Below are 27,713 nucleotides of genomic sequence, written 5' to 3'. Positions count from 1 at the left end.
TTCTTTTCTAAAGCAGCGGCCGACAGCTCCCTCCGTGCTTCACTGGAAACGTCATCTTCACCGCGCCTTGCCGGCCCATTGTTTCATTCACAATTGCCGACCGAATACCGAGAACTGTCATCAAAACTGATGCCACATGAAAATATTTCATGGATCACTCCTTAAATTGATCAACGCAGCGATCGAAGCCAATCGATTAAATCCATCCGACCATCGTCGATGAGGCACATGACGACAATTCCCAGTTTCTCGGAGTCTGTCCAGCCCTTTTTGACGTCGACATCTGCTAGCGGTTTCTCTGTTCCAGCTGCAGAAGGTTGCTCAGTTTTTGATTAGGTACCTGCACCTGAATGTTTAGACATGGCCCTTACTTTCATTGGGCCTTTTATGATGTCATCGGGAACGACCCTCTGAAGAAAAGATAAAATATCTCCAAAACCAGAGCACCATAAAAGAAGGATCCGTCGCGTTTGCAGCAAGGAACAAGAAGAGCTCAAGGGCTTTGATCTCCTGAGGCACAGATCTGAAATCTGAGATTGTTCTGCAATGTGGCATAAGCAAATGGCTCCATCAAGCGGGCGGACTACCCACAACCAAAGTGAAAAATGCTCCGCTTGGTCAGATAACGCATGGGCATTCACCGGCAAGTCTTTAATGAAGGCAAGATTGCGAAACAAGTGAAGAGTAACGTTGATGATCTGTCCATCCCGGACGTTGTATCGGTGACAAGGTTTGGCCTCTTATCATCAGAAGCTTCTGATATTTCCTACCGTTTCGGCCTGTTCGTGGGCCCCGCCATCAGTGACTTCAACACATTATGCCCCCAGTATAAGACGAACATGGAGACTAGCGATCTTGTCGCTCAGTCCGCTATGCGTGAACTGAGGAAAGTCGTAAGGTCCAAAAATTCGTCAGGTGCTATGAATGCGCACTGACTTCAGCAGCTACTGAGCCAAAAAGGGTCAACAAGGTAAATCCTAGACGTCGCAAGACTCAACACCAACAACGTGAGTTGGCCTCAGCGTACGCTTGAATCCCAAGAAATCTAATACCCAGGTCGTGACAACAGACTGGATATAAGCGAGTACTATGTTCTGCGACGTCCAACCTATCGGCTTCAATTCAATTGATCCCCATTTGGAGTCTATCTCGACGCTGCATGCACAAGTAACGAACTTCCCGCACATCGGACTGGCCAGCGAAGGGAAGGCATTAATTCAAATCCCATGCCCTTATCCCGGTATGTTTCAAGCATCACCTTCCCAGGAGTGTCATACATATTAACCAGCCCTTTGCAAACCACCCCCCACAGACACAATCCAATTGCCACCTCACCCAGAGAATCCCAACATGCATCACAATCTTATGATTCAACAGGAAGTGATGCAGAGACGATGCCACTCCTCCAGACATCCGAATCTTCACCGTCGCCATTCGACTCATGGCCCCAAGCTCGCCTGTCAACCTTTGAGCGCACTCTTGTCAAACAAATTGACATTCGCCTCATGCCGCTCCTGTGTTTGTTCTATATCCTGAACTATCTCGATCGCGTGTGTGAGAGTTTCTACCTCGATGATGAATGCAGAACTCATCACCTTGGATCCTTGCCCTCGTTTGTTGGTTAGCATAACATTGCGTCCGCCAGACTTGCGGGCCTCGAGGATGACCTAGGCTGACAGAGAAACAATACGACACATGGTGCGTCCCCATAGTCATTCCTATTCTTGATCCCAGCAAAACAGATTTTTCAAGTGTCTCGATCCTCTTTGTCGGGTACAGTACGTTCGCAGCCCTAACGAGTCGTCTCACGTCCGCTGAACTTCAATTCAGTCTTGATGCAGGTCCCCTCCAATGTCGTCCTTTCTCACATCTCTTACCCCGCATACTACATTTGCGGCTGCATGGCGTTTGGGGATTTCTGTCTGCCTGCACTTCCATAACGCAAAATTTCACCGGCTTACTGCTGTGCAGATTCCTACTGGGTTTCGCAGAGAGCGCATTCTTTCCTGGAGCTATGGTGTGTATCCCGCCATTTCCCTTTAAACAATGCCAGCGATGATACACCAAACACCCGATACATTATACCAGTTTTACATATCTTCATGGTATAACAAGAAAGAATTAGCTCTTCGTGCAGCATTTCTCTTTAGTGGCTCACCTATAGGTAGCGCTCTCGGAGGACCTGTCGCCGTTGGGTTACTGAAATTAGATGGGACATGCGGGATGGCTGGCTGGCGCTGGTTATTTCTCGGTGAAGATTTCATTTCCCAGTGTTCATCAAGCGGTAGTTCTAATATCTGTGTTTATGGGTTTCTGCCAACGCCTCGCCCGTGCAGTGGAAGGCCTTGCGACAATCGCAATAGCTCTTTTAAGCATATTTATTCTCCCCGATCTCCCATCTTCCCCACATCTTCTCGTCTCACTCGAACCCAACACGAATTCGCTGTGTGGCGCCTGGAGCGGGATTCCCATCGACGGAGTACCAGGGATGGAAGCGGAAATGCGAAAAGGATCAACCTTCTTGAGGCTTTCTGGATGGTGATCGTCGATGAGAAAACTTGGATGTTCGGCGCGATTTTGACATGTATATGTGCGTCGTCTTTTTCACGATACATAATGCGCGTAACGCTTATAATCCTGAATCACCCGAATAGACACGACTTCGGCCGTGACGAGCTTCTTCCCGTGTAGGTGGTGTCCATTCTGTTGCCTCTATGTGTTACGCTTATTATGAGGATCATTGCAGCTGTTGTCCAGACATTGGGATACTCTCGAAGTATCACTTTGCTTCTGACAGCTCCTCCGTACCTTCTTTCTTGCGTTGTTATGATGCTCAACGGCTTTCACTCTGATAAAACCCAAGAAAGGTATATTCTCATCACCCTCATCCCATGTTGAGACCCTCGTTCTCTGACCCGAGCTTGCTTCGCGTAGGTTTAAGCATGTTTCAATCCCCCTTGTGGTGTTGGTACTTGCGCATATACTTGCTTTGTCAACAACTGCAGTGGTGCCACGATATCTCGCGATGCTAGCTCTCCCTTCATCATATTCCTCCTCCATTATAGTCTCCCTTACTTGGATATCGGTGAGTTATTCTTGGGCGGTACTAATTTGATTCGGTTTGAATTGCAACCCAGGAAACGTTAAATCAACCTCCTGAGAAACGAGCGGCTGCAATCGCATTTCTAAATGCTGTCGCCCATACTGTAAGCTTTAACCCACTCATCCTCTTGTATGTCTCATTAATGTCAACCTCCATTCCAAGGCGAACGTTTGGACTCCTTACCTTTACACTAGTCCACCTCGCTACCTACTTGCTTTTAGCGTCAATATCGCTGCGGCACTTCTCGCGATCATATCTTCTGCGTTTACAAGACAGCACTTGAAAATATTGAATGATGAAGAAGAGAATGAAGGACGGAGGGGACAATACATCCTTTGACATGACCCGATCATCCTAATAGATTGGTATTCCACGTTAGGTAAAATGGCAATTGTATTGACTGTTGGGAGATGGAGTGCTGACTAAATTTTCGACAAGAGTGATGGATGGCCTACACAAGCAGCATGTGTCAAGGGGGCTCGACCTATGTTTTTCTGTCACAGGTGTGGAAGCAACGACTCACAGGTTCCTTGGCGGTGCGCTTTCAATTTTATCGTAATGGGGTTTGTCGGGACATGGGTGATGCTCCAAGCTAGACACACTTGAATCAATGAATAGATACATTACATGAAGGACCTACGTGTCCTGTCACTGTACACTTCAGTTCATATCGCGGACACGATTGAGATGATGGGGCCCTTTTAGTGTTGTTAGTCATTCCCGATGGAATGATTTTGTGGATTTCTGCAGCGCAGTATCAAGGGTCGCGTCCACCCTTGGAGAAACATGGATGACTATATCAAACATCGCGCACAGCTATCACAGGTAAAGATTATATATGGCCTCACTGCGAGATAGTATAAGGTAAGTACACGCATTCCACTAGCTTGGTTAGGAACAGGGGTTTGGCATATGTGGAATTCAATGCGTGGCGGAGGTTTCTGCGGTGGGGGTTGTTTATTGTCCCATCTAGTTTTTCTCCTTTGACCCTAGGCCTAGGCCTGTTTTGTTCGACGGGTATGCCACTGAGCATGCGCCTTGTTCAAATGGGTAAATTTTTGAACTCCCCCGCCACTTGGTTCTTTAGCTGGAGAATGTGTGGCGCGGCGAATGTTTGCGGCCTTTCCCCTTCTCCCTTCTGCCCGAGGAGCAGGCGCCACCCAGCGTATACCACGCACAAACACAGCAAACCGCTATGGCGCCGATTCGGCCTCCTCTTTTACAAGATGCCACCGAGTCGCCACTAATCTGACGATATCTCTCCATTCGGTCATGGCCCCTACACCTGAATACGGAGTTCAATGATACGGTAGCCTTAGAAAGCAGTACCATACCAATCTCGCCACAAGCTAAGCTTTCCCTATCGGACCAATGACTTCGTATCCGATGACTTCTTTGATAGTCTTCAAGTGCACGGCAGTCAGAGGATGTTCATACATCAGGGTGTTCATTGCGGGGAAGACGATCGTAGGTGTTGTGGGCGCCAAAGCTCGTAGAAGGGAGGTCTTTGATAACTTTATAACAAGCTCTGGTCAACAAGTGAGGAATTGAACAACGTACAACCAAATTATCACAGATTCCGTTTGCTATCTTTGCCATCGTGTTTGCTGAACATGGTGCAATCAGCACAACGTCTGCCCATCGCCTGAGCTAGGTGCGAAGTAAACATGTGCGCGGCGGTACGTTGTTGTACAAAGAATTGTTAAAACGTACTTCGATGTGTAAGATGGGATCTCCAATTTTTCCCCATGACTAAACAAATTTCTTCGCTAAGCAGCAGACAGATATTGAAGAATGGGACACTAACACACCTCCCACTCATCGTCATCCGTCCAAACTTTTACGCCTTCATTTTGGTGCTGTGATTCGACAGCATTACGATTAAAGAACGCAAGAGACGGTTTTGACGATGCAACTTGAACGCGAACGGTTGAGTACTGCGTAATCCACAGGAGTTCGGATTATCTTCATTGGTAACTCTTGGATCTGGTGACGTTACCTGAAGCAGTCCTTCCACGATCAAAGGGGCCTTCACGGACGCTACACTTCCCGTTGTTATGAGGAGCACATGAAGACATCCTGCCACTCGATTCGAAGCTGCTTCGAATGTCCTCTTCGTTAGCTGGCCTCGGCCTGTGGACTCCAGCGTCATAACTTATGGAACAAGCTTCATTTAATGAAGTATCAGCATAGCCACCAATCTGCCAATTTGGTCTGTTCGGTTTGTGCTGTGCGCAAACTTTCAGTATATCACGCATGCATACGGCTGGGACTCAGTTCGACAAAGCGGTACCTGCTGTGCAGTTTTTTTCCGTTTTTCGAATCTCAGTGTTTCACTTTGTCGGTTAGCAGGTTAGGGCATGACGAATTACTTCGTCTGGCCGATTTTGGCTCTTCAGGCTAGGCATCGCGATACGACTCCGACCTTCGCTCCAACTGCTTGTGGCAAAAATTTCCCACAGATAGGCTATTGGAATTATGAACTAGTCGCGAATTAGCGCTCAGTTCCAAAGATGTGAACTGTTGTTATTAATCATTACCTAGTCGCGAATTAGCGCTAGGAAATATATACAACGTTAGACAATATTCCAAGTGATGAAAAGGGAGTCTCACCTCAGTTCCAAAGATGTGAACTGAGGAGAGAGGAAAGAGAAAAATCGCGCGAGGTGGCTTTTAAGCCATCCTCGACTGCGTTCATCAACATGGATGCCAAAAGTAGAAGCATCGGGCAATCCTTCATGGAAATGCCCGTGCGCAAGATGTATAGTCCGACGGTCTCAATGGACGGTCCACAGCGTACCAAGAAAACAAGGATTTCAACATAGGCATTGTTCATTAATACATCGTTGTTAGCGTTGACAGGGCTGGGAGATGTGATCTGAGTTCTCGGTGGCATCGCATCAATCCAAAAGGCTCTGCACTGTTATGTGAACCGTAGATACCGTAGCGAAACAAGATTTTAGGGGAGACGCAAATTTGGTGATGCTGGGTTGTGGCACAATCATGCTGTGTCACATTTACCAGCGCCAGTTGGATTAAGGATTCGCACCTGATATCGGGAAGGAGGGAATGTGTTCATTGGTGATAATAGACCGAGAATGCCAAGCGTGAGGTGTCTATTCAGAGTCTGAAAAAATCATTTGTCGCCGTCTGGGTCCTGACTGCGTGCTCAGACGAATTTGCCCCCCCTCATCATCATCCTCTGTCAGGTCGTTAGGCCTTTCGCCGTGTTGAGGCGTCTTGTCGACCAGCTCATTCTCGCTGTCGGATGGGCTAACTCCCGACACAGAAGACGTACCTTCATCCAAGTCTGTGGACAAACCTGCGGTAGAAGAGCGGAAACTATCACCAGGCAGCGACAATTCTTCCATCGATTGGGGCGAGGGCGCATCACCAGGGGTGGTAGGAGATGGCGGATGATCGGAAGATTGTGGTGCCCTAATCCGAGGCCGAGGTCTTGGTCGGGGACGGAGCTGCTGAGGTGTTGGCTCACGGATGTCTCCATCGCTTCCTTCACCCCCATCCTCATCCCTATCCACACTCTTGTCTTTCCGTTTACCGCCCCGTCTTTTCTTTCTCGGAAAGACTCCAGATAGCTCAGCGCCCGTACGAACCAGTGAACTCTCTCCGGGAGGATTTCGTTTGCGCTTTAGCTGGCTGCTTTCCATGGTGGGTGGGGGCAGTTTACTCTTGTCTTGTTCCTCCATAGTCATTTGGGTCATCTGGCGAAGTTCTGCTTCTCTCTGATAGAAGGCTTCATCATCCCCTAACTCAGCGTCACTATCATAAATCATCTCCGCAGACTTGTAATCCATTTGTTGCTTTTTGCGCCTAATCCGGCGCATCTTGTGTGCAAGTTCGTTGTCCGAACTCGATGCGTCAGACTCATCATCGGTTGCTGTCTGGTAGACGGCAATCGTCTGGTGCGTGTAGGTCGTTTTTTCCGGAGCATCTCTGATGCCTTCCTTCCTCCAAGGTCGAGTGGGGTTTCGAGATACTTGGAAATAATGTCTAGGTGGTGCTGGAGCTCGTCAGGAGTTATGGCTGCGGGGAAATACCACTGGAACTCTTCCGCTTCAGGACTTTCCAACTGGCAGTCGATTAGCCGGAGAAGCAGCTTGAGTTGAGGGTCATTTGTCGCCGCAGCTGCCTGTTCCTCCTTGATGTACGCCACGGCTAAGAATGAGGGTTAAATTTGGGGGTCAGAGTGATTAGCCTTTCGAGATAGGTACGCACGAAAATCTTCAAACTTTTCCAACGCAGCGGCCCTCCGTGCTTCACTGGAAACGTCATCTTCATCGCGCCTTGCCAGCCCATCTGTTTCATTCACAATTGCCAACCGAATACCGAGAACTGTCATCAAAGACTGATGCCAGATGAGAACATTCGTGAATCACCCAAAATTGATCAACGCACCGATCGAACCCAATCGATTAAATCCATCCGACCGTCCTCAACGAGGCACATGACGACAATTCCCAGTTTCTCGGAGTCTGTCCAGCCCTTTTTTATGTCGACATCTGCTGGACGTCTCTTTCCCTGCGGATGGAGTAAGCAGTCTTCTGACGCACTACAGGCCCCAGACAAACCTTGGCCTTTTCAGCCCCAGCAGACTGTCCGACCGCGGGTTGCCAGGTGGAAAAGTGCTTCCATGCCCCTCGGTTCTTCGGGAAGAAAGCCTAGACGGGTGTTTGAATTCAGTTTGTCCATGAAGCCGGTTGTGCACACCTCTATCAGTAGTAGCGGTTGCTCCTCCATTTTCTTGAAGAATTTCCTTAGGATGAAGTTGACCAACTGGATAAGATCTTTATAGGGAGTGTCCCGGGGAAGGTCTTTTTGATGAGCGAGAATCCGGTTGAAGAGCTCTAGGGTGCTGACCTAAAAATAAAAGAAGCTGATTGTGCCATTCACACCAGGGAGGTCAAAACCTACTTTAAAGAACAATCCTTCGGCCTTAGTCTTGACTGCTTGGCGATGCAAAAGGCTGACCACACGCTTCACTTTATCGGAGTCGTCGAATTCTTTCCAGCGATCAAGATATGCAAGGCATGCCCTCGTGATATCCTCTTGGGCGAAGCGCTGCAGCATTCACATGAATGCCCGCGCTATCTTGAACGAGATGAATCCTCATACTTACATTCTCATATTGCTCGAAGGTGAGCAAATGTTCGTTAAATGCAGGTTTTGACGTCACCTCTTCATCAGAGACTGTGTCAACTGGCTCATTTTCCTCATTGGCTGCATGAATACGATCAGTGGCTGAGATATCTGCACTTGGAGTAGCGCACTCGACTTTTTTCTCCGTACTTTAACTGCTTTACGCACAATCATCTGACCTTGGTTCTTGGCCCATTTCTCGAGCATACGCAGCAAGACGTAAGAAAAGTTTACGGCTGAGTCAAGGTACCTGAAACGAGCAGTGGCGTCGATCGATATCTAATGAATGTCAAGGATGTCACTTACGCTACACTTTGTTCCTTGTACTGGCGAAGACATTCCAAAGATATGTCCAAAATCTCGCCACTATAATACATTTGGTGCTGTAGAAGCGAGGAGGATTCTATTATGAAACCAGGAGATGATGAATGCCCCATGATGTCCAATAAGGAAAGCTAATCTGTGTTTGAGATCAGGCACCTTCCTTTCAAGCACAATAACTCACGATTATCGATAAACAATCCATTCCTGCTCGGAGCTCTGTCCACTGTTTTGGCTAGAAAGCATGTTTAGCTATTCTTCCGTCAATTTGGCAACGCAGAACCGAACCCGATCGTCCATAGATAGGCGAATTCGCTTTAGGATGTAGCCTATCCAACCACGCTCAGCAATTTCGCCCACCATTTCGAATCTCCACTGGCACTCCTCGTAGTTTAGAGGCGCTGAAGCGTTTGCAAGCTCTCTTTTCTTGAGGCCGACAAAGTACTCAATGAACCAATTGACTACTCGAAGAAGGCGGATATTATCATGTTCTGTGATTTTGGGGCGTTCAGCTTTGATGTCTCTCAATAAGGACGAGAAGAAAGCTGCCAGTAGTTGGAGGTTGAGATCCTATCGCACGACAAACGAATTGAACAGACCTTCGAAACAGCTCTCGAGAAATGAAATTGCGGTGGATCTGAGGATAGACAGAGCCTTCGAACTGAGCTCGTCAAAGCTGGCCAATTCATCCTAAGGCGATTTGAATTAAACAGACAAGTGTGACGAGAGGGCATGCCTACTAGTTTCTTCGTCTTGTGCTTAATTTTTTTCTTACTCATGTCCATCACTGATGTGGTGTCGGAGAATAAACTTTTTTGTTTGTGCATAACAAATGTGTCTTTCCCCTGCACAGGATACGGTGAGTATGATGATGCCATGCCTGGGCACGACTTGACACACGCTGTTAATCGCGACAGTAGTACCGAAGCGACTATGTCGGGACGAAATGCCCCGCAACTCGTCTGAGCGGTTTCTCTGTTCCAGCTGCAGAAGGTTGCTCAGTTTTTGATTAGGTACCTGCACCTGAATGTTTAGACACGCCTTCCATCGTTTGGAACACCCTTACTTTCATTGGATCTTTTATGATGTCATCGGGAGCGACCCCTCTGAAGAGAAGATAGAAGATCTCCAAAACCAGAGCATTATAGGGGTTAAAAACAGGATCCCTCGCGTTTGCGGCAAGGAACAAGAAGAGCTCAAGGGCTTTGATTTCCTGAAGCACAGATATGAAATTGTTCTACAATGCGGCATAAGTAAATGGTCTCATCAAGCGGGCAGACTGAGTACCCCACACCTGAAGTGAAGAATACTCCGCTTGGTCAGAAGACGCATGGGCATTCGCTGGCAAGTCTTTAATGAAGGCAAGGTTGCGAAACAAGTGAAGAATAACGTTGATGACCTGTCCATCCCGTCCGGTGCGGTCGCTGTATCGGTGACAAAGTTTAACCTCTTATCATCAGAAACTTCAGATCTTTCCTACCGTTTCGGCTTGTTCATGGGCCCTGCCATGATGTCCATTAGCGACTTCAACACATTGGGTTTCAGTAGCGAAGCTTTGTAGGAGAGCTGAGCTCTCAGCAAGGTTGTATAATCAGTCCCGGCATCCAGCTCATCGTCAAGCTCCTGGAGCTCTTCACCAATGTCAATCGGCCATGTCATCGCTGTGATTAAGTCAGCTAGCATACAGAATATTCAGCTGATGCACAGTAATTCAGGCCCTCTAGGAGGCACCAACCGCATGCAATAGCACGTTTATCCTCTACCATTCCTTTGCCTGCCGTTGTCAGTACGATATTGACGAGGTCATCCGGAAGAACTCTCGTTTCCCAGAAGATGCGCGCAACAGTCCTTTCGTCGTCCGTATCGTCTTTACGCCAAAACTTCTTCAGGTCTTTCAAGCACCCCAAACACGAATCGCCCATCTCGTAAACGCGACCGACTGGCGTTTGCTGGAATCCACCAAGGGCAGACACGGAGGACTGAATAAAAGGCTTGAGGATCTCTCTTCGGGAGGGGGAGTCATCCTCCGCACTTAAACGCTGCTCAGTCCGGCTCATAGTGGGTTTTACGAGCGTACAATTAGCCCAGCCGAGTTCAGAACGCGACGACGCGACCGGCTTGCACAGCCTCACGGAGAGTTCCGTAACCGTGTCTGTCTCCCTTCAAGGATCTCATGTCCACTTCTGGTGCGAAGAATGGTCTAATTTCACCCGAGTGCTGCTGATGTGGGATCAATCACAGGGGCTTCCTCCCCAACGCGTAAAAAACCGCGCGTTTCCGGTCCTGAGCTTAGCTCCCAGTCTTCCCGTTTTGCCTCACCCCTGGCGCCAACCAAGCCCGAAGCTCGTCGGCGACGTAAAAGAGCTATTGAAGAAGTTTTCGCCCAAACATCTCCAGTAGAAAAGCGCGTCAAGTCGCCTTTGTCAGTTAATCGTGATGAGGGAGGTCTCTTCAATACAACAAACCTTTCTCAGGCGACCAGCCGACTTCCTGAGACGCAGGATCCTCCAGTTTCCTCTCAGATCAGCAGGATAGCTCCTAGAGGCGAAGTGGAACCCAATCCATTCGTGTCTCAAACTTCGTCCGTCGACCCCAGTATCGAATCTACGGAACTAGATGCCGATATGTGGGGCGACGTTACAGAGCCTGATCTAGCTTTCTTTGAGGCCCTCGAAGCACCATCTACCCCGTCTGGTAATCGTCCGACTAAATCACTGCCCGAACCCGACCCAGACGGACCGGCCATCCCAGCTTTCCGAACAGGACGTCTACGTCCACTCGAGTATGATGCGGAAACTGCTGCTAAGGCTCGGAAGATCTTGGAAGATATCAGTGCCGAAGTCGAGGGCACAAACGTAGATAGTTCCAGCCTTCCGTCTTCCAGTCAAAGTTTCTCCCACCTTCGAAAATCACTGCCTGAATTCAAGACGCCGTTCAAGACATCGCGTATTCCGGACTCTGTAATTGCTATGAGCCAGGCGTGTCCAAAAGAGTGGCAAGGGCTCCAATCTGAGCCTGCAATTTCTTCTACGCCCTCTGCTTCGAGCACAGCCCTTCCACCCCCCACCCTCAGCACACCGCAGCGAAGCAAAGAACTGTCAGCATATGAACCCTCACGACATTATACGCCACTTACACGTCTGCCCGCCTCCCACTTGACCCCAAACGCTAAGCCCTCGCCACATCTTGGTGGATACAGAGCGCGCCCTTCTACAGCGACGTTTGTCACGCCATTCAAGCCCGGTTTTGGACCCGGTGAACCAGGGAGAGCACAATTGACCCTGAAACCACCGTCGTCACGGAGATCATCCAGCCCTCACGTGGAAGTACTTCCAAATTTCCAGCTGCAGCCAGTTGCCAAGGGAAACCAACAGGCCACACCATTGCAATCCAGTTCCCTGAACCGGGGTGAGTGCTCGCCAAGGTGTGGGAAGGGAATGCACTTACATTCCTTCGACCGAATTTGCGAGCAGAACGCAGAACTTTACGAGACATAATACCTGCGCCGGGGCGATACACCTTACGTGAATTATTGACGCAGGGAATGTAAGGATTAGTTGTTTCGACTAGTATCCCCGCGCCATGCTGACGATGCAAGCATTTATCTAGCCCCAAGGAAATCCCCCAGATCAGCCCGGATAATGCTGCTTATTACTGTTTCCACGACAATCAAGACCTTGGAGACTCCTCCGAACACCATCTTCAACCGAAGCTGCTAGGTCCTCAGGAGGCTTTATCTCATCTTGTCGGACGAGGATGTTCCCATGCCACTCAACCATGGGTAGAATGTCATTGGTCACTGATCCTTTGGAAAAAAGCATCAATGATTTGTTGCCAGCCTAGATTATTTGATTCGATGTGGAATTTTGAGTCAGTTTGCAAGGACCTCCTCCATCAGTAGGTTTTTCGTCCTTGTTCCATTCCTTCTTCCCTAATCCATTGCTGGTCCTCTGGTAAACCCAGCTATAAGCGCGACCTGAACGGAACGACCCGCCCCCTGGTCAGGATGATACAGGAGCGAGATGCCCCACCCTCCCGGCCAATGGTTTTGTGCGTTTCTGGGATATCATGGACTCCAGAGCGTTGGGATGAGAACAAGAACCTCGTCCAGGCGCACCCGGAACTGGAGCTAACAGATGGATGGTACAAGATTAGAGCTGAAGTTGATGAGGTCCTGGCCAGAGCCGCGCGACGAAGAAAGATCAGGCTTGGCACCAAAATTTTCATATGTGGTGCGCGGGTAAGTCTTCATTCTGACTTGGGCTCAATATATCTCAGGCTGAGTCCTTGGCAAACATGTTGATGCAGCTGCAATCGCAAGGCGAGCCTCATGAAGTGCTCAAATCGTACAGCAGCTCTCGCATGCGGATATCAGGCAATGCGACCAGGCTTGCACGATGGGATTCTAAGCTAGGGCTGCAACCTCGTGCCCTGCAAATTGCCACATTCCGAAGTTTAAATCCAGATGGGGGGCTTGTGCCTCTTATTGATATTATCATAGAGCGAATCTATCCGGTAGGTTTCTATGAGATGGACAGCGACGGTGTTATGCTCCCGGCCCATGATTCGGCCGAGGAAGCGGAAGCTCAAGCTAAATGGGAGGTGAGCACATGGGAAAATGGCTCGTGCGTTTGACCTGACATTGTGATTCAGGATGCGCGGGCAGATCAAAGTTCGAAAATTCGGTCTGATCTTGAGCGGCGATGGTTTGCATTAGAGAAAGTTGCTGAGCAGGCGTCCCATGCTGCTTATGGATGGGAACCCAAGCCAGATGGTACGTCCCTTTGTGCATGAGAGATTCGCTTCCCGATGATCGCATAATGCCGAAAATTATCAGAAGAGGAACCGAGTATGCTGGATGACATTTTTGATGAGCTTGAAGAAGCAACGGATATGAATGCGCTCTATCGTAACATGCACCTCTCCGCACAGGAGTATGGCTGGCTCTCCCTTCACATCGCCAGAAACATACAAGAGCAAAAAGAAAACCTTCCCCAACTAATTGAGAAAGAACTCGAGGCATGGCCTTATTGATCCCTTCCACGCATCGAATCTCTGACATCCGAATTCTAATTTGTAGTGTTCTCTTCCATGCCGTAATGTCCGCAATTTCCGTATTATCAAAGCGAAAGACGCTCGCAATGGACGGCGAAAGGCGTCACGTACCGCCCAGATAACTGTCTGGGATGTTTTAGGCCTTGGGGAGGGTTTCCTTGAGGAAGGCGGGCGATATTTGGTAAGCGCAGCTGCCACCACATGTCCCATTTTGGCTGACTAATTCGAAGGTGAACAATTTGTACCCTGGCCAGCTAGGAGCGTGGGGGTCACTGAACGAAGGAGAAGTCTTCTTGAACTCACGACTGGGGACACGTTGGACTCGATTGCGTGGCAACACGGACTAATACATGTATATTACCAGCTTCCTATTCATCTGAACTCGTGTTCAGGGTTTCTGTATGTAGCAACTGATGGATGTTCTTTGTACCTTATCTCGTGCGTGCAGTAGCTCCGAATGGAAAAATGAAACGGTTGCTTGTTCTAGAGTTAAATCATATCCATTGTAATGGACCAATTGCAGGCTAGGGTTATTCCATCAAGCTAATTTGTCTTGCGAACGCATGGGCACTGTTTCCGAGTATCCTTCACCAGTGACGAAGTCGTCCCTTAGGGCTTTACAGGCATCTTTCCCTGCTCAGAGCTGACAATTGTAACCGAGTATTCGGTTGCCAAGTTCACTTCCATATCAAGCGCCGAGTCGTTAACCTTATTTGCATCGGTTACGTCCTTTAACTCCGTGCCAACGGCTCCGCTCCGGCCGGTGATTGGATCATTGGCGCATTTCCACCAGTTGCGTTCATAAGCAGAAGGGTCGAGTTGAGGCTGGGACTGCGCCTTCAAGTCACCGCCAGGTCCTCGTCCGTCCCTCTCCTACCGTCGGTGAGCATCTCTAAACCAATAACTTCTCTATGCGCCACCGGCCACGGTTGGAGAATTGGGCTCGCTTCTAACTTGACTTCGTCCCAGTTTGATCGCAATTACAGATACTCGATCACCGGAAACCCACGTTCATTCGTTATCTTCATCTTTAATTTTTCTTCGTTCTCTGAGGAATTGCTTGACTGAACTGGAAAAATGGCTTATGGACGCGACGAGGGCACTGAGCAACCCTCGACTCCACCAAGAACACCACGAGTCAATCCAAGATACCCTGTTGCTAAGCCTATAACCTCACCCTCCCCAGCCCTGAGTGTCTCTCAGCTGGGGAATTCTCCATGGAATGGAGGCTCGATTCTGTTCGACTCTGATCAGTCGGAAGTTGGCAAAGCCAATGGCGCTGATCTCGTACTTCAGGCTGGCCGTAATTCACGAAACACTTTTGGGTCCATTCGTCTTTCGACACCTACCAGGAGCAACTCTGAACACTCCTTGGGACCCCACGAGATCCTCGCTTCCTCAGAACCACCTGTAGCTGCTCCGGAGCGCCCCTTGAGTCATGAGAATTCTGAACCCGGTGAGCAGAACTCACGCCGCGCCTCTCATGCATCGAAGAGGGCATCGGAAGCTTCTCATGTATCATCAATTTATCCGTTTTCTCCTCCTGGCCTCTTAGCCAACATTTCCAACCCCACATCACCAGAACCCAATATAAAGCCTCGTAATTCATCTGAAGTCGAGGACAAAGACCATGCTGTAACTCTAAAGGATGGTGGTGCTCCTGTTGTGGCTGCACCTGGCGTGAGCCCCGCTTCTAGCTCGGTACCGAGACATACAACCTCCAAGGACATTCGTCCTTCAGCTTCAACGTCCGTCTCTATTCAAGGCCCTGTATTCTCCATCAAACGTAAACCTCCGCCTTCAGTGGACGACTATTCGAAGGCAGAAGGAACACGTGGGAGAGAAAGCGGGGTAGAGCCAATTCTGGAACATCCTTTTCGCTTGGCTGCCGCCTCGTCATCTACTCATAATCCACCAGTACTCGCGCCTTCTTCATCTCTTGGTCCCACATTAGCCTCGTCGTTGTCTCCCTCGAATCGTGCGCCGAGGAATCAGGTCTTGAAACCCAGAACAACAACCACAGCTCCTGCGTTGAAACTTCGACCCAAAACCTCGGCTGGAGAGAGACGAAAAATCCCGCTCAGCGCTATGCCTCTAAATGACAAGACATGTCTCCCGGCTTTCAACGCACCCCAGGCTCAACGCATATACCATCCGCACTCTGGAAATCTCGTTGGTGCAAGCAACAAGTTATCGACATCGACGTCTTCTTCGGTCACTTCTCTCAGTTCCCCGGACGAACCGTCCCATGTCGCAGCGAGGGACTTCATTATCTTCATTCATATCGATCAAGAGCGATTCCGCGAAGTTTCCCCCGCATTTATCTTCCATCGATTCCAAAAGGGCGATCGTTTACCAGGATCAAACGGGGGTGATGTGCAGGAAAAACCAGAGAATTTTCTCGGTCGGGCAATTGTACAGGACCAAAAAGCAAAATCGGATCGGTCGGATTCGATTGGTTTGGTTGGATCGAGTTCGCGTGGAACACATGCTCGTCTAGCGGAATCCTCTCGCAGTGTCCTGGTCGAATACAAAATGAGCGGAACGGACTCATTTTGCTTTCATCATTCGGTAAGTCTTACTATTCAGAAACTCGGGCTACTTATATCACATCATCACAGGCGCTAGATAGCTCTCCGACGTTGCGTAAACTAACGGTAAACGGGGATAGCAAGTATGATTATCTGTCGCGGGAAGCCGCGTTGGTTCTGAAAACGAACGGAATGTACACGGTAAAGGCATCGGAACTGAAGGGAGCAGCGATGTGGCAATTTACGTACTTGGTTGATGATAAGAGGAACTCCGCCGGCGATCGAATCCCGGGGGAGAAGGTGTGTATGGGTTTGGATACCTCAGACATCCGCAGGGCTTATTTCTTGTCTCTTACAGCTCCTGACGCCACTGAGCTTCGTTTGCTCCGCCGGGTTTCTCAGCCCTGATCGCTGCAAAAAGAGTAGTTTTCTATTTGGCATGAAGAAATCTATCCTCCCAAAAATTGTTGCTACCAAGATCGAAGCACTCCCAACGGCTGGGGACCCGGCCAGACTTGGTGCCTTGTCTTCTCGCCTTCACCAAAGTCCGCATGTTCCCTCACTTGCCATATCCGAAGTACCATCCGCTTCGACTCAAAAGTCATCCATTCCATTACTCTCCTCTGTCCACAATCCGCAATCTCGCCCTTCCACTGCACCTAAACGTCCGTCCACTAGCGGTGGATTACGTTCCTTGTCGAAGAGCCTCTCGATTTCCAATTTGTTTGAGAAGGCCCCGAGACCATTAACTTCTCGCGGTCGGCCCTCCACTCCACGTTTTCCGACAGTGAAAAGACCAGCCACAGCAGATGGTACCAAACGGCTGATTATAAGCTCCCCCATTGGCCCTCCAACTTCTCTTCCCAATCCAGCCAGTTCTGGGGGGCCTGCCAGCTCTTCACTCCATGTAATTTCATTTGACCGCCCTGGGCCCGTTCTAGTTAATCAACAACGCGGACCACCTGTCGTTTCTTCTCATGATAACATTTCCAATAATGAGACCGGTGACTCAGACCCCATCGTGAGACCAATAGCCAGCAAAGAGCAAATCAGGCTATGGCTTGCTTCCAAAGCTACCGATCAATATTCCTCTGCAAATAGCAATCAAAAACCCTCGTTGCACCTCCTATCTCCTTGGATTCTTCAACTCCTCGCATTCGCACTGCATCATCAGTCACTTTGAACAGCGTCACTGATAACCCGCGATCTCCAACAGCGGCCACAGGCGGTCAACCTCGTTCACCCACCCATAGTAGTAAGAGCTCTTGCCCGCCACCCCCACGAAGTGGTGCTACAGTTCGCCTTCGCCAGAGACCAAGTACCGCGAACGAGCTGAGCCAAATCCCGTCCAAGCGGGTTCCTGGACAGCTGCGTAATAATCATCTACCTCGGCCTCAAACTACCTCTACTACCTCTTCAACGTATCTTGATTTTCCCCTTCGCACTTCCCCCATCGTGTGATGGGCATTTCGATCCTTCTCCACATTCGCCACCACCACCTTACATTTTGTCTGACTTTTGACTCACGAGTTTTCGTGTTATTCTATTTCTTTTGTCATGGGGCAGGCTCAAATTCCCAGTCATCACCATCGTAGGCCACTAATGGAGCACAACAAATCGCTTAAGTACTGTAGTACTCGTCACTGTAGCTGCACTCTCCCCCTTCTAGCTAATATGTCCGAGCAATACATTAGTCGTTGCACATCCCTTCCTCAAATCTCATCTGCACAGCTCGATGAATTGAGCGGGCGCCCTCACGTTCCATGTATTCCGCGATGGCGCTCTCTACCAGCTCGTCTGACGCCCCTGTATTTAACCATTCTGGCCGAACCTCCTCCCTGGCTATCAGCTCCGAAAGCGTTTCTGATGCGAGAGCACGCTGCTCGTCAACTGTGAACGGTAAAAATGGTAGAACAGCATTCACGCGGGAGACGATAGAGGCCTGGATCGCCAAGATCTTGATAAACGTAATCATTTTGGACGAAGCAGCGGATACTTACCCCAATTTCATCAGCGAGACGGCTCCTCATCCGTGCCATCAGTTTAAGATACTCTTCCCGCGCTGACTTGGTAGTCATATCCTTCGCGTGGTGACATTCGAATACAAGTTCTTCCCCAGCATTTGACGTACAGACCCAGATAACTGGAGAGGTATTGAATACTAACTGGGGTGAAGCAGGAAGCTTGCCCAACTCCCACGGCATTAGCAAAGCATGCAACACCTGCTTATCAGCAGTCTTTTCGATCTCCTACATAGACAAGAGTAAACGGACGGACTCCTTGCGTGAATTCGCATGCATTGACGTACCTCAAGGATCACTACACATCGCGAACCTTCATGCCGTGCCAAGAAATGTTGCAGATTATCTGAATCCTAGTGCAGCCTTCATCAGCTAACTTGAATTTAAGTCCAACACAAAGCTCACGTCTGATTCGGATGCTAGCGATTTGGCTTGCAGCAGGTCCTCTTGCGTTCGCAAGTTGGTCATGTTGACGATGTATTGGGGGGACTTGAGCAATGACCCAACTGAACATCCACAGCATCAATCCCAACGCCAGTTCGAGACCACACTAGCAAACCTACTTTTGGAAGCAAAATAACTTTTTCCATGTCCACTTGGTCCTAATCTTAAGTTAGTACCCGCCGCTAGTTGCAACAGTCCAGACATACCCACTAAGACAAGTGACAGCGACGCAGATTCCTTCTTTCTCTTGGAGTGGCTTGCCACGGCGCGTGTCATCTCTTGCAGAACAAGATCTTGACCAATCAGGTAGAAGCGTGCTTGAAGCAGAGGTTCGTATTGTCCAGCTTGCAATGCCTCCCTTTGTCCCTGAGTCACGGCATTCGGGCGTCCGATATAGTAGCTTAAAGCAAATACATAAGCCATAATCTGAAACATCTCAAGAAACATACCGATGGCCGGGTTTAGCGCGATCCGAATTTGTCCTGCAAGGGGCGACTCTTCTAAATCTTTGCTTTCCTCGTCACTGCTATCATGAGGAACCAAATGCTCCACAGCTGATGGATCTGCTCCATGAGCTAACAGTGTTTTGACAATCTCGGTCTTGTTCAAAAGCTGATCGTTCGTCAGACTGAACACCAGCGCCGGAAGATCCTGCGGACCCGCCGTATCGTTGGCGTTGGCTTTCCCTGAACTCAAGAGTTTTTCAACTTGATTTGGAGAATCTGAGGCCAGAGCAAAGAAAAGATGTGGTCTTGATGTCGATGACCTTTGGGAGGAAGCCGTTAATGGCGGGGATGGAGTATATGATCTAGCTATGGATGCTCGAATAGACGGTGCTTCTAAGGGGCTTGGACGTCGTGCGGGTCTGTCGCGGAGTCTTGGGCTAGATAGATATTGACCCATCTTCAGAGTCCCAACAATGTAATCACGATATGATGCTTACGATTGCGATACGTCCAACCTCTCTTCTGGCATCATGTAACTCGGAAATAGATCCTTCAACTGAGTCCTGAGATAGTGGTGATGGCAAATGAGAAGAAACTGCGGAAGCAGTGCGCGCCTGCAATAAATGTGGTCTAAAGAGCGGAGCGACTAATACCAAAAGATCCTTACCGAAGTTGGCCTCTCTGTTCTGTTGATAGGCTCCGTGAAAATCGACGCTGCGCTTCTGCGATTCGATAATTGGCGGGCTGGGAAATGGCTTGTGTCTCTCGAGATATTCTGTTTCTCTGGAGTCGCGGAGTTAATTCGTTAGATTATGCTTGTTCGTTTACGTCTACATACGTGGTCAGGATCGAGTGGTGAGGGGACCTGCACTGGATCTGGGGCTATTGGGTGTGATCTCTCCTCTGCTAGAGCAGATGAAGCTCTCAACGGCTGCACCAACGAGGCCACAGATGATCTCCGCGATTTCTATGCAAAATGCTAAGCAATCGAACCTGGTAGACAGGTGAGAAAACTGACAATCACATCCTGCTCCCTGAATCTTTCCACCCTGGAAGTTGGCAAGTTGGGCATCTCCAAAACCTGCTGTGCTGGGATAGGGGGAGACTCTATCGGCCCTAATGCCTCAAGGATGGATGAATTCCTCCGTGATTGTGTAGCGAGTGGTTGATACATGTTGAAGGAGGAAGGTGAAGCAAGCAAACTTCCCTCAGATTCAGTCGTGGCACGTTCATGCACGGATGCAGTATCAGTTATTGGAGTGTTCATCATGTTAGAAGTATGAGATGAGATACTAGAAAATCTCCCGCGGTCTTTTGGTGATGTCGATGTGGTGCTAGAAGATGCTGAGCGCTGTCTGGGAGCGACGGTAGTTTGGATGGATGTCATTGTGGACACCGACACTGGTCTTGAAGAGGGTGCATCAGATGATGACGTAGGGAGTCCCGAGTAAGAGGGCACCGAATCCTCAGGCTAGCAGGTACGCTCAGATACTTGAATGGGGCACCGAGTATATATACTCGTACCATGTAGTAGGTGGGAAGCGTCGATGACTCGATTGGGGTGGACGAGCGACGGCGGTTACTGGAATATCCAAATGTTCTGGCACACGATACGGAACACAGGAAGGATTGTCTTCCGGGGAGTGCTGAAATGGCTCGCTGAGAACCGATAAGGGACTACTACGCACAGATGGCCAATGAAGATCTGAAGTGTATTGTTGGGGGAATACATGAGGCTGGTATTCCTCCAAACTAGAGCCTCGTGAAATTGGTCTCTCGAAGTTATCAACGAATGGATTATGCTGGACAAGTGCCGGCCGGTTGGGAGGTCACGAGTCAGGTTCTATGGTGTATATCAGCAACGAATCAACGCAGAAGGTGGTGGACCGCACTGGATCTAGGGCACTTGATGCCCACGGAAGGGGTGGAGTCGATTTGCCTTCGCTCATGGAGGTGGTTGCTCCGTGTTGAGAAGGTGATTCGAGAGAAGCCGGAGGCAACGATATGAGGGAAGGCTGAGGACGCAGACAGAATACCCGATTATCACAGTTGTAGCATCTCAAGTATTGAAACTCACAAGTCTGAGGGGGCGAAGAGCCTGCCGTTGTGCCGGGGTTGAGGTCATAGGGTTCTCACCTACGGTCTCAAAATTTCGAGACAAGGATATGTCACGGATGGAGCATCAGACCCAAATGGCAGCGAAAGAGACTCAGTCGGTTTTGGAGGATCCGTCGTCGGAGATGGGGGAGTGTCCACTTTCGAAAGGGAACAGTGTTTTTCTTGCGATGTTGGAGAATAGTTGCATGATCCAGAGTGAGCTGTCAAAAATAAGTTCGTCAGATGGTAGACACAGCACTGATCAAGAAACTAAACACCAAGGTAAAGGGGGTCTCTTCTTCCTCCGGAAAAACGGAAATATCTTGAGGGGTGATTGGCATAGGAATGTACTTTTTTTGGTATTGCTTTAGTTCATCCAAGAACAGTAAAGGCTCCTGTGAACCTGAGAAGGTGGATGGCTTCGGCTTTCGCACTGGAGTTAGACGGAGAGGGGTTCTAGGCGTTGGAGCAGACAAATGGGGAGGCGGGTCCTCAGGGGCATCTCCCCCCAAAGCAGGCTCAACTCCCCGAGAAGCTCGAGAAGACGGATACGAATGGTCATAAAAATCTAACGCGAACTCAGATATAGATGCTGTTGGTGAGTGCAAAGTATCGTCAGGTAGAGTGTAATAGATCTGCGGTATATTCTGTTTCTTCTTCGGTACAACGACTTTGACATCGTGCACGAAATTGCATGCATCCAGAAAGAGGCAATTCCCTTTGCTGAAGAACGGGCAAGGTCGGCCTAGGCACAACAGTAAGTCCATGGACAATAGGCTTCAAAACTTACATACTTGGGACCCTCCATGAAGGATTAGGCACCCCAGGCATAGGGTGCAGAGCTGATTAAATTGCAAGCATGCGAACAATGGTGGCACCAGTTGCGCCGTTGATCGACAGCACGACAACAACCATACACAAAGAACCGCTCGAGCCACATCCTGTGAGAATGATAGTTTCCCTCGCTCAAGAAGATTATCAATATTTGATTCGGTGCGAAGGTCGGACTTTCCGTCCGAGGCTTGCCCTCCGATCAACGTCTTTGTCACCACGCTTCTCGATAAATGATGAAATACACCGTCGCCATTGTTCGAGTGATTCTCCGTCGGGGGCTCTGGCATGCCTCTCCCGAATAATTAGATTCCAGTCTCGATCTGCCTTGATGCTTCCAACGGCCCACGTATTCCTGGGATTTTATTTGGAACGTCCTGGTCGACGTTTGGTCTCTTGAGACAAGACACGGGGCAGCGCCATTTCTGTCCTGTTTCTGCGGGACTCCCATGCTGTTGGATATTAGGACAACTATCAGTCCGCGACCAGTTATTTTCTCAAAGAGTTGTTACGATGAGAACCCAACTTTATGTTTTCCCCAATCGTTTAGGTTGCTAGTCAGTTCAGTTTATCGCATATGTGGGCTCCCAGGAGACTCGGCGAACATTGCCCAGTATCGTGCGCGATTAACTTTGGCCCCATTATCGATCGCAAAGCCAGTTGCAACTACAATCCTGGAAGCCATACACATACTGATTCCCATAACTGGAGTAATTCTGGCTTGGCCGTCACCGTCAAACTCTTTCCTATATCCCCAATTTGCTAATGGGCCCCTCGGGACTCGTCCAGCGCCATCACAGGGTTTGGTCTCACATATTCATTCCTTCGAATGCTATTGCTGCTTTCCCCGCGTTCCGGAATGAGAGTAACAAACAGCATCGAATGGATTTGAAAGTCGATGCGTGGATACCTCCGGCTCCGGAGAATATCTTTCAGGTCCTATGAAGGTTTGGTAGCCAACCCAGAGTCGCCTTCATATTGAAAGTTGTCCGAAGCGTGCCCCTAGGGCCTGTGACAAGTTTGACGCGCCAAAGAATTGGCTATACTTTGATGCGCTGGACATGGATAGCCTGGTGAACGAACTGCTGGTTGTGGCAACTCATTATTGGTCCATTTTTTGAAGCACCTCCATGTGAACGGACCCCTTGTGCCTCACAAGACGCTCGGCGTATCTGATTGAGGCCCCGTTGAGGAAGTGCCTCATGATGATGCCTACTCGCGGTACGTCAAGAAACAACCGGTCGGACATATACATATCCATGTTCAGGGATTTTATTAGGCTTTCTAGTGCCGTTTCTTGTCACCTACATACTCCGTAGTGATGGGATTCTGACATTTTGTAATGACGGGAGTAAGGGAGTCAGAATTCGAGCTGTTCGACGATTCACAGGGACAATGCAATAGGCGGTGAAAAATATAATGAGGGCTCAGTCCGTTATAAGTACAAAATATAAACAAATCAATTACACAACGAAACTTCAGCGCCACATGTAACCGAGCAGGAGAATGGTGCATATTCCGATAGTGAGGCCGAGGATCAAACTGTCTCTTCGCCGTCTTGATTGAATCATCGAAACCAAAGAATTGATACCAGGTAGAGCATCTACGAGAAGAGGCGGGCGTAAGTTGGGGAAGAGCTCACCCGATCTACACTTACGTATCAACCCTTGCACGCGAGTAGTAACCCCTGCAAGTGAGGACCGCTGTCGTGCAAAGTCTTCACGCGTCTCCTGCGCCTGCCTGAACAGAAAAGGCTCCATTAGCGTGGATTTGGGCATCTGAGCTACAGAAGGCACATTATCAAACCATCCGTCATCCGGTGTGAGCTGTCTATTCGTCCTCTCTCAGCCAGCAGAGCATCGGCGTCTGACGCATGAGCAGTTTTATACGCACTAATATGGACGCGTCGTGATTCGTTGGACGATACGGGCTATTGCAAATAACTTACTCGATATCATTCCGCACGGAACCTAGCAAGTTCGCTCTATCCAGCGCGGACTGCACATTTGCCTAGAGTTCAGAATATTAAGCAAGCACTAGTGTGCAGAATACCTCCACCGTTATGCACCTTTGCTCTGTGGAAGTCTCGCGTATAGTCTTGTAACGCATCTCTATGCCGTTGTACTGCGTGCAGAACGCTTTGGGAAGGCGCGGCGACAGGGTTGTTTAATATAGCAACCATTTCTTCGTGAGTCTCTTTTAGCTATGAGTCGTGTCAGGGGCGCTTTCATCAGGATTATAATCAGACGAGCATAGAATGAAGAGAACAACTTTCTCCAGCAAATCTTCCAGTTCATGTTCCATGTCTACCCGTCTGTCGGAATTGCCTCCAGCTTCCAGATCCTGACCCAACGAAATAGAAGCAGCTAGCCTAGAGTATGCTGTGAGCTTAGCATCGATGAGAGACTCCAATGTTCGCGTTTGACGTCTTAAACTGTCATACGTGGCCATTGTCGCCTTGCGGTCGCTGCAGCGCTCCCTCTGGATCACGTGGTTAACAATTGACAATTTTGGTCCGGAATTTGTGTTTTGCAATATATAGTTTTTGGTCAAATTACATGGAAAAATTTGCGAATAGCATCCAATAGGAATGTCATTTCATACCCCATAATTGCGAGGATGGAGGAAAATTCAGTGAGCTCCTGTTATTTCACCATGTTGTTGTTGTACTCTATTTTGTTACCCCGCGTTCGCGTGACGACGCACCTTCACCATGTAACATTGACCACCAGGGGTGGCCTTCCACTGCGTTATTTCGGACACTCGAGTCCTTGCACGTAGAAATACACCCCCAGGGTCCTATAATTATATACATTGTGGCTCCCTCATGCGAAGAAAAAGACGTAGCCAAGGTAACTGAAAAAAAAAAGAACAAGAAAATCGGTATTCAAGAGATAATATGCCATAACGAGTGTCACTCACGCTCCAATGAGCAAAAGGATGACTCTCGTCTGAGAGTCCAACCCATTCCACGTCGCAATAAGACCGCCTTCACCATCATCGGCCGGAGTCTCTCCTGGACTCGACGATCCACCTAGCGTTTGTCCCCTCCCGCTGAAGGCAACCGCCGAACCATCTGCATGTCTCTTAATAGCATTCTCCAATCCTCTCGGATCGGCTCCACGAACTAGATCTACCTTCTGCCCATTCTTGATGAAAACGAACGAAGGCATAGCAGAAATGGAGTATTTTTGTGCCACATCCTTGGCTTGGTCGACATCGCATTTGGCAAATCTGACATTGGTGTATTGACGGCTTAATGCCTCAAATTTGGGTGCAATCTGATGGCTTGAGCGGGTGGAAAAAGGTGAATATAAGATGTAAAAGATGAGTCTGAAGTTATGCAGCAATAAGTAAAATCAATGCGCTGAGTCATGACTTACCATGGTCCACACCTAGTGAACGAGAAATACGCCACACACATAGTTCAGCTCATGCACGAGCATATGAATGCGTAATTGACTAACCAAGTAGCATGGAAGTCTATAACCTGAGTGCGCATCGAGGGAGGTAGTGTCACCGTCAAGCGCACCCAAAGCAAGCATCTTCAACTAACCGTCAACTTCGCCCCGCCATCCCCCAGTATCCTGTTTAAGTCGGAAAGCGAATCTATATGCGTAATAGTGGTGGACATCGCGACACTCGCAAAGTTGGTGTCCCCAACGCAGCGGAATGAATTGATCTCGGTTGGCTCCGGACTTCGCGGCGTGGGTCTTGATGACTGACTCAAATCGATTATACCATTGGTGAACAAAAAGTCACAATGAACACTTCTAGATGACGCCAGCATCTCTCAATGCTTCCTCGACACTCCTCGAGAATACATCGCCAATTTTCTCTATTTCCTCACTGGTGACGTTGAAGGCGGGTGCTAATATCGCGAATTCCCCCTTGTTTCCATCGATGGATCCACTCATTCCAAATATGAGAAGTCCATTCTTGAATGCAATGTCCGATAAATGAGGTCCGAAGCGCACCCCATTAACGTTGGGTAGCTTGGCTGGATCAGGCTCAAACTCAATGCCCCAGAAGCCGCCTCTGCCTCTGATATCCACAATGAAAGGCTTGGCAGGCGAGTTCAGAGCCGTCAGCCTCGCACGAAGAAGTGCCTCGAGCTGAGCTCCTCGTTCACATATGTTCTTCAAGAGGTTCTCGGAGTGTATGACATTTTGCACCGCTAAGGCGGCCGCGCAAGAAATTGGGTGTGCTTGATATGTATGGCCGTGCTTATAGTAGGATTGTTCCCTGTCAGTTAAGTGGTGGAGGAAGAACGAACGATCGTGATACCTTCCACATCCCTTTCTTGTCACGAATGGCACTGGCTACTTTCTGGTTGATGAGCAAAGCGCCAATAGGTGCGTATCTTTGGAAGAAGCAAACCCCTCAGCACTTGGTCGGCATTGTGGAACGTTTCAATGAAACATACCCCCCTCCAAGTCCCTTTGCAACCGCTTGGATGTCGGGTCGAGCCCCGTCACCAAACGACTCCCATGCGTGGAGAGTTCCCATTCCTGCACCTTTTTTCTCAGTCCCTTCGTTTCCGAGCAGAGGCTCACTTACGTCCCATCCCACTCATAACCTCATCAAGTATGAGGAGTGCTCCGTACTTGTTGCAAATCTGTCTCACTGCCTTGAAGTAGCCCGTTGGAGGGATTCCGACGCCATTAGCTGCTCCGACAACGGTCTCCGCAACGACTAGCAAAAAAAAAAACCGATTGTTCAAGCTGCATGCCACTCATCGGGTCTGGACTCACAGGCGATCACGGTCTCTGGTCCGAGCTCTTGGAACTTGGCATCAAGTTCTTCAGCCAGGCGCTCGACGTATTCCTCATCCGTCTCATCCGCATTCTTGTACCATAAAGCGCATGCAGGGGACACGTGGTGGTAATTGCTTGTGGGTAAAATGGTCTCATACGGCAGTCTTCTCCCAGGATGGCTGGCCAGTGCGAGCGTTGCTATGGAATTCCCGTGGAACGATTGTTTACGGGCGATGAAATTCACTCGGTGAGGTTGGCCTATTTCAAAGTAGTATTGCCGAGCGAGCTTAATGCAGGACTCCATCGCTTCTGTCCCTTTAAAAAAAGTAAACGGTTCGTTTGGTTTGGGCTGATATATCTCTGGAGAATGGGGAAACGAACCTCCGGCCACAAAGCCAACGGCAGCAAAAGCACCCTTGCTTGTTGCCACGAGCAAGTTAGCGAGCTCTTCTGCAGGCTCGTTCGACAATTGCATGTTGTACACATCTTTTCCCCCGGCACGCGTAATTTGTCCCTCTTGATGACGATAGAAGGAACCGGTGAATTAATTTACTCACATGAAAGTTTCTCGACTTGCTCTTGGATAGCCTAATAAACAATGTGGCGTAACAGAGCGTGAGAAACGGGAAAGGACTGGATATCCGGAAGTCTAACCCACCCTGACTACTGCAGGATGGCCATTGCCAATGACCGTCACTGCTGCACCTCCAACAGCGTCAATCTAGGCAACCATCCTATGAGCATGAACATGGTTCTTTGCGAGGCGATCAAGCTAGAAGATATCACCATCGTCCGGCCATCCTTCAATGTGATCTCAATGCCCGTCCCTGCTGTCGCGATCGGTGGTTCCAGAGGGGTGCGATGCAGAATGGCCGATAGGTAGTCATCCTGTACGCAAGATCCAGCCATGTTTCCAGCCTAGAATGTTGCAACTAGTCCAGGGGAACTGT

The 27,713-nt window shown here is 49.2% G+C and overlaps 11 protein-coding genes across 11 annotated transcripts; 3 read left to right on the top strand and 8 right to left on the bottom strand.

Moving 5' to 3' along the window:
* Window positions 1-1,394: 1,394 nt before the first annotated feature.
* On the top strand, window positions 1,395-3,442 carry EI90DRAFT_3145270 (major facilitator superfamily domain-containing protein; the record flags this gene model as incomplete). The annotated part of the gene is made up of 11 exons (XM_039065255.1): window positions 1,395-1,550; window positions 1,682-1,698; window positions 1,753-1,802; window positions 1,842-2,017; window positions 2,089-2,251; window positions 2,337-2,416; window positions 2,461-2,590; window positions 2,747-2,867; window positions 2,935-3,085; window positions 3,138-3,206; window positions 3,266-3,442. The coding sequence occupies 11 exons, from the start codon at window positions 1,395-1,397 to the stop codon at window positions 3,440-3,442; spliced, it is 1,290 nt and encodes a 429-aa protein (XP_038917228.1).
* Window positions 3,443-3,847: 405 nt separating this feature from the next.
* Window positions 3,848-5,604, bottom strand: EI90DRAFT_3280471 (flavoprotein). The gene is made up of 7 exons (XM_039066764.1): window positions 5,103-5,604; window positions 4,915-5,040; window positions 4,817-4,855; window positions 4,664-4,753; window positions 4,473-4,608; window positions 4,438-4,452; window positions 3,848-4,388 (listed from the first exon to the last, which is right to left on the bottom strand). Exons 1-7 carry the CDS (start codon window positions 5,253-5,255, stop codon window positions 4,297-4,299), a joined length of 651 nt encoding a protein of 216 aa, XP_038917227.1. The 5' UTR covers window positions 5,256-5,604; the 3' UTR covers window positions 3,848-4,296.
* Window positions 5,605-6,219: 615 nt separating this feature from the next.
* EI90DRAFT_3145268 (timeless protein-domain-containing protein) lies at window positions 6,220-10,638 on the bottom strand (the record flags this gene model as incomplete). The annotated part of the gene is made up of 20 exons (XM_039065254.1): window positions 6,220-6,305; window positions 6,402-6,973; window positions 7,015-7,279; window positions 7,340-7,469; window positions 7,520-7,642; window positions 7,693-7,782; window positions 7,832-7,981; window positions 8,036-8,182; window positions 8,241-8,341; window positions 8,392-8,510; window positions 8,567-8,715; window positions 8,766-8,816; window positions 8,870-9,126; window positions 9,181-9,271; window positions 9,322-9,426; window positions 9,482-9,598; window positions 9,648-9,818; window positions 9,876-10,005; window positions 10,062-10,257; window positions 10,317-10,638. 20 exons carry the CDS (start codon window positions 10,636-10,638, stop codon window positions 6,220-6,222), a joined length of 3,372 nt encoding a protein of 1,123 aa, XP_038917226.1.
* Window positions 10,639-10,724: 86 nt separating this feature from the next.
* Window positions 10,725-14,159, top strand: EI90DRAFT_2994681 (BRCA2, oligonucleotide/oligosaccharide-binding, domain 1-domain-containing protein). The gene is made up of 9 exons (XM_039056171.1): window positions 10,725-11,989; window positions 12,055-12,127; window positions 12,191-12,478; window positions 12,545-12,821; window positions 12,890-13,183; window positions 13,235-13,355; window positions 13,419-13,600; window positions 13,662-13,817; window positions 13,867-14,159. The coding sequence occupies exons 1-9, from the start codon at window positions 11,206-11,208 to the stop codon at window positions 13,981-13,983; spliced, it is 2,292 nt and encodes a 763-aa protein (XP_038917225.1). The 5' UTR covers window positions 10,725-11,205; the 3' UTR covers window positions 13,984-14,159.
* Window positions 14,160-14,523: 364 nt separating this feature from the next.
* EI90DRAFT_621701 (uncharacterized protein) lies at window positions 14,524-16,343 on the top strand. The gene has a single exon (XM_039067867.1). The coding sequence runs from the start codon at window positions 14,714-14,716 to the stop codon at window positions 16,262-16,264; it is 1,551 nt and encodes a 516-aa protein (XP_038917224.1). The 5' UTR covers window positions 14,524-14,713; the 3' UTR covers window positions 16,265-16,343.
* Window positions 16,344-17,707: 1,364 nt separating this feature from the next.
* On the bottom strand, window positions 17,708-19,692 carry EI90DRAFT_2971197 (P-loop containing nucleoside triphosphate hydrolase protein). Its single transcript, XM_039055716.1, has 8 exons — window positions 19,576-19,692; window positions 19,082-19,515; window positions 18,839-19,033; window positions 18,752-18,790; window positions 18,585-18,694; window positions 18,476-18,541; window positions 18,168-18,416; window positions 17,708-18,109 (listed from the first exon to the last, which is right to left on the bottom strand). Exons 1-8 carry the CDS (start codon window positions 19,608-19,610, stop codon window positions 17,858-17,860), a joined length of 1,380 nt encoding a protein of 459 aa, XP_038917223.1. The 5' UTR covers window positions 19,611-19,692; the 3' UTR covers window positions 17,708-17,857.
* An 81-nt stretch (window positions 19,693-19,773) lies between these two features.
* EI90DRAFT_621867 (uncharacterized protein) lies at window positions 19,774-20,561 on the bottom strand. Its single transcript, XM_039067868.1, has 2 exons — window positions 20,097-20,561; window positions 19,774-20,045 (listed from the first exon to the last, which is right to left on the bottom strand). The coding sequence occupies exons 1-2, from the start codon at window positions 20,463-20,465 to the stop codon at window positions 19,884-19,886; spliced, it is 531 nt and encodes a 176-aa protein (XP_038917222.1). The 5' UTR covers window positions 20,466-20,561; the 3' UTR covers window positions 19,774-19,883.
* On the bottom strand, window positions 20,366-21,534 carry EI90DRAFT_3052864 (uncharacterized protein). Its single transcript, XM_039059985.1, has 7 exons — window positions 21,454-21,534; window positions 21,349-21,396; window positions 21,238-21,286; window positions 21,156-21,214; window positions 20,971-21,093; window positions 20,662-20,880; window positions 20,366-20,629 (listed from the first exon to the last, which is right to left on the bottom strand). Exons 1-7 carry the CDS (start codon window positions 21,514-21,516, stop codon window positions 20,462-20,464), a joined length of 729 nt encoding a protein of 242 aa, XP_038917221.1. The 5' UTR covers window positions 21,517-21,534; the 3' UTR covers window positions 20,366-20,461.
* Window positions 21,535-23,311: 1,777 nt separating this feature from the next.
* EI90DRAFT_3052860 (uncharacterized protein) lies at window positions 23,312-24,493 on the bottom strand. The gene is made up of 6 exons (XM_039059984.1): window positions 24,278-24,493; window positions 24,075-24,209; window positions 23,955-24,016; window positions 23,803-23,898; window positions 23,664-23,746; window positions 23,312-23,609 (listed from the first exon to the last, which is right to left on the bottom strand). Exons 1-6 carry the CDS (start codon window positions 24,455-24,457, stop codon window positions 23,485-23,487), a joined length of 681 nt encoding a protein of 226 aa, XP_038917220.1. The 5' UTR covers window positions 24,458-24,493; the 3' UTR covers window positions 23,312-23,484.
* Window positions 24,494-24,610: 117 nt separating this feature from the next.
* On the bottom strand, window positions 24,611-26,121 carry EI90DRAFT_3052858 (thioredoxin-domain-containing protein). Its single transcript, XM_039059983.1, has 5 exons — window positions 25,563-26,121; window positions 25,474-25,496; window positions 25,390-25,401; window positions 24,929-25,294; window positions 24,611-24,862 (listed from the first exon to the last, which is right to left on the bottom strand). Exons 1-5 carry the CDS (start codon window positions 25,638-25,640, stop codon window positions 24,832-24,834), a joined length of 510 nt encoding a protein of 169 aa, XP_038917219.1. The 5' UTR covers window positions 25,641-26,121; the 3' UTR covers window positions 24,611-24,831.
* On the bottom strand, window positions 25,780-27,672 carry EI90DRAFT_2917111 (pyridoxal phosphate-dependent transferase; the record flags this gene model as incomplete). The annotated part of the gene is made up of 9 exons (XM_039054604.1): window positions 25,780-26,232; window positions 26,294-26,369; window positions 26,433-26,517; window positions 26,567-26,701; window positions 26,761-27,078; window positions 27,145-27,249; window positions 27,321-27,351; window positions 27,422-27,484; window positions 27,550-27,672. The coding sequence occupies 9 exons, from the start codon at window positions 27,670-27,672 to the stop codon at window positions 25,780-25,782; spliced, it is 1,389 nt and encodes a 462-aa protein (XP_038917218.1).
* Window positions 27,673-27,713: the final 41 nt, after the last annotated feature.

This window comes from Cantharellus anzutake (assembly GCF_015039405.1).
Source record: "Cantharellus anzutake strain C23 chromosome Unknown EI90scaffold_18, whole genome shotgun sequence".
Classification (NCBI taxonomy): domain Eukaryota; kingdom Fungi; phylum Basidiomycota; class Agaricomycetes; order Cantharellales; family Hydnaceae; genus Cantharellus; species Cantharellus anzutake.
The sequence above is the reverse complement of the archived record's forward strand: the minus strand, read 5'-3'. Positions and strand labels throughout refer to the sequence as shown.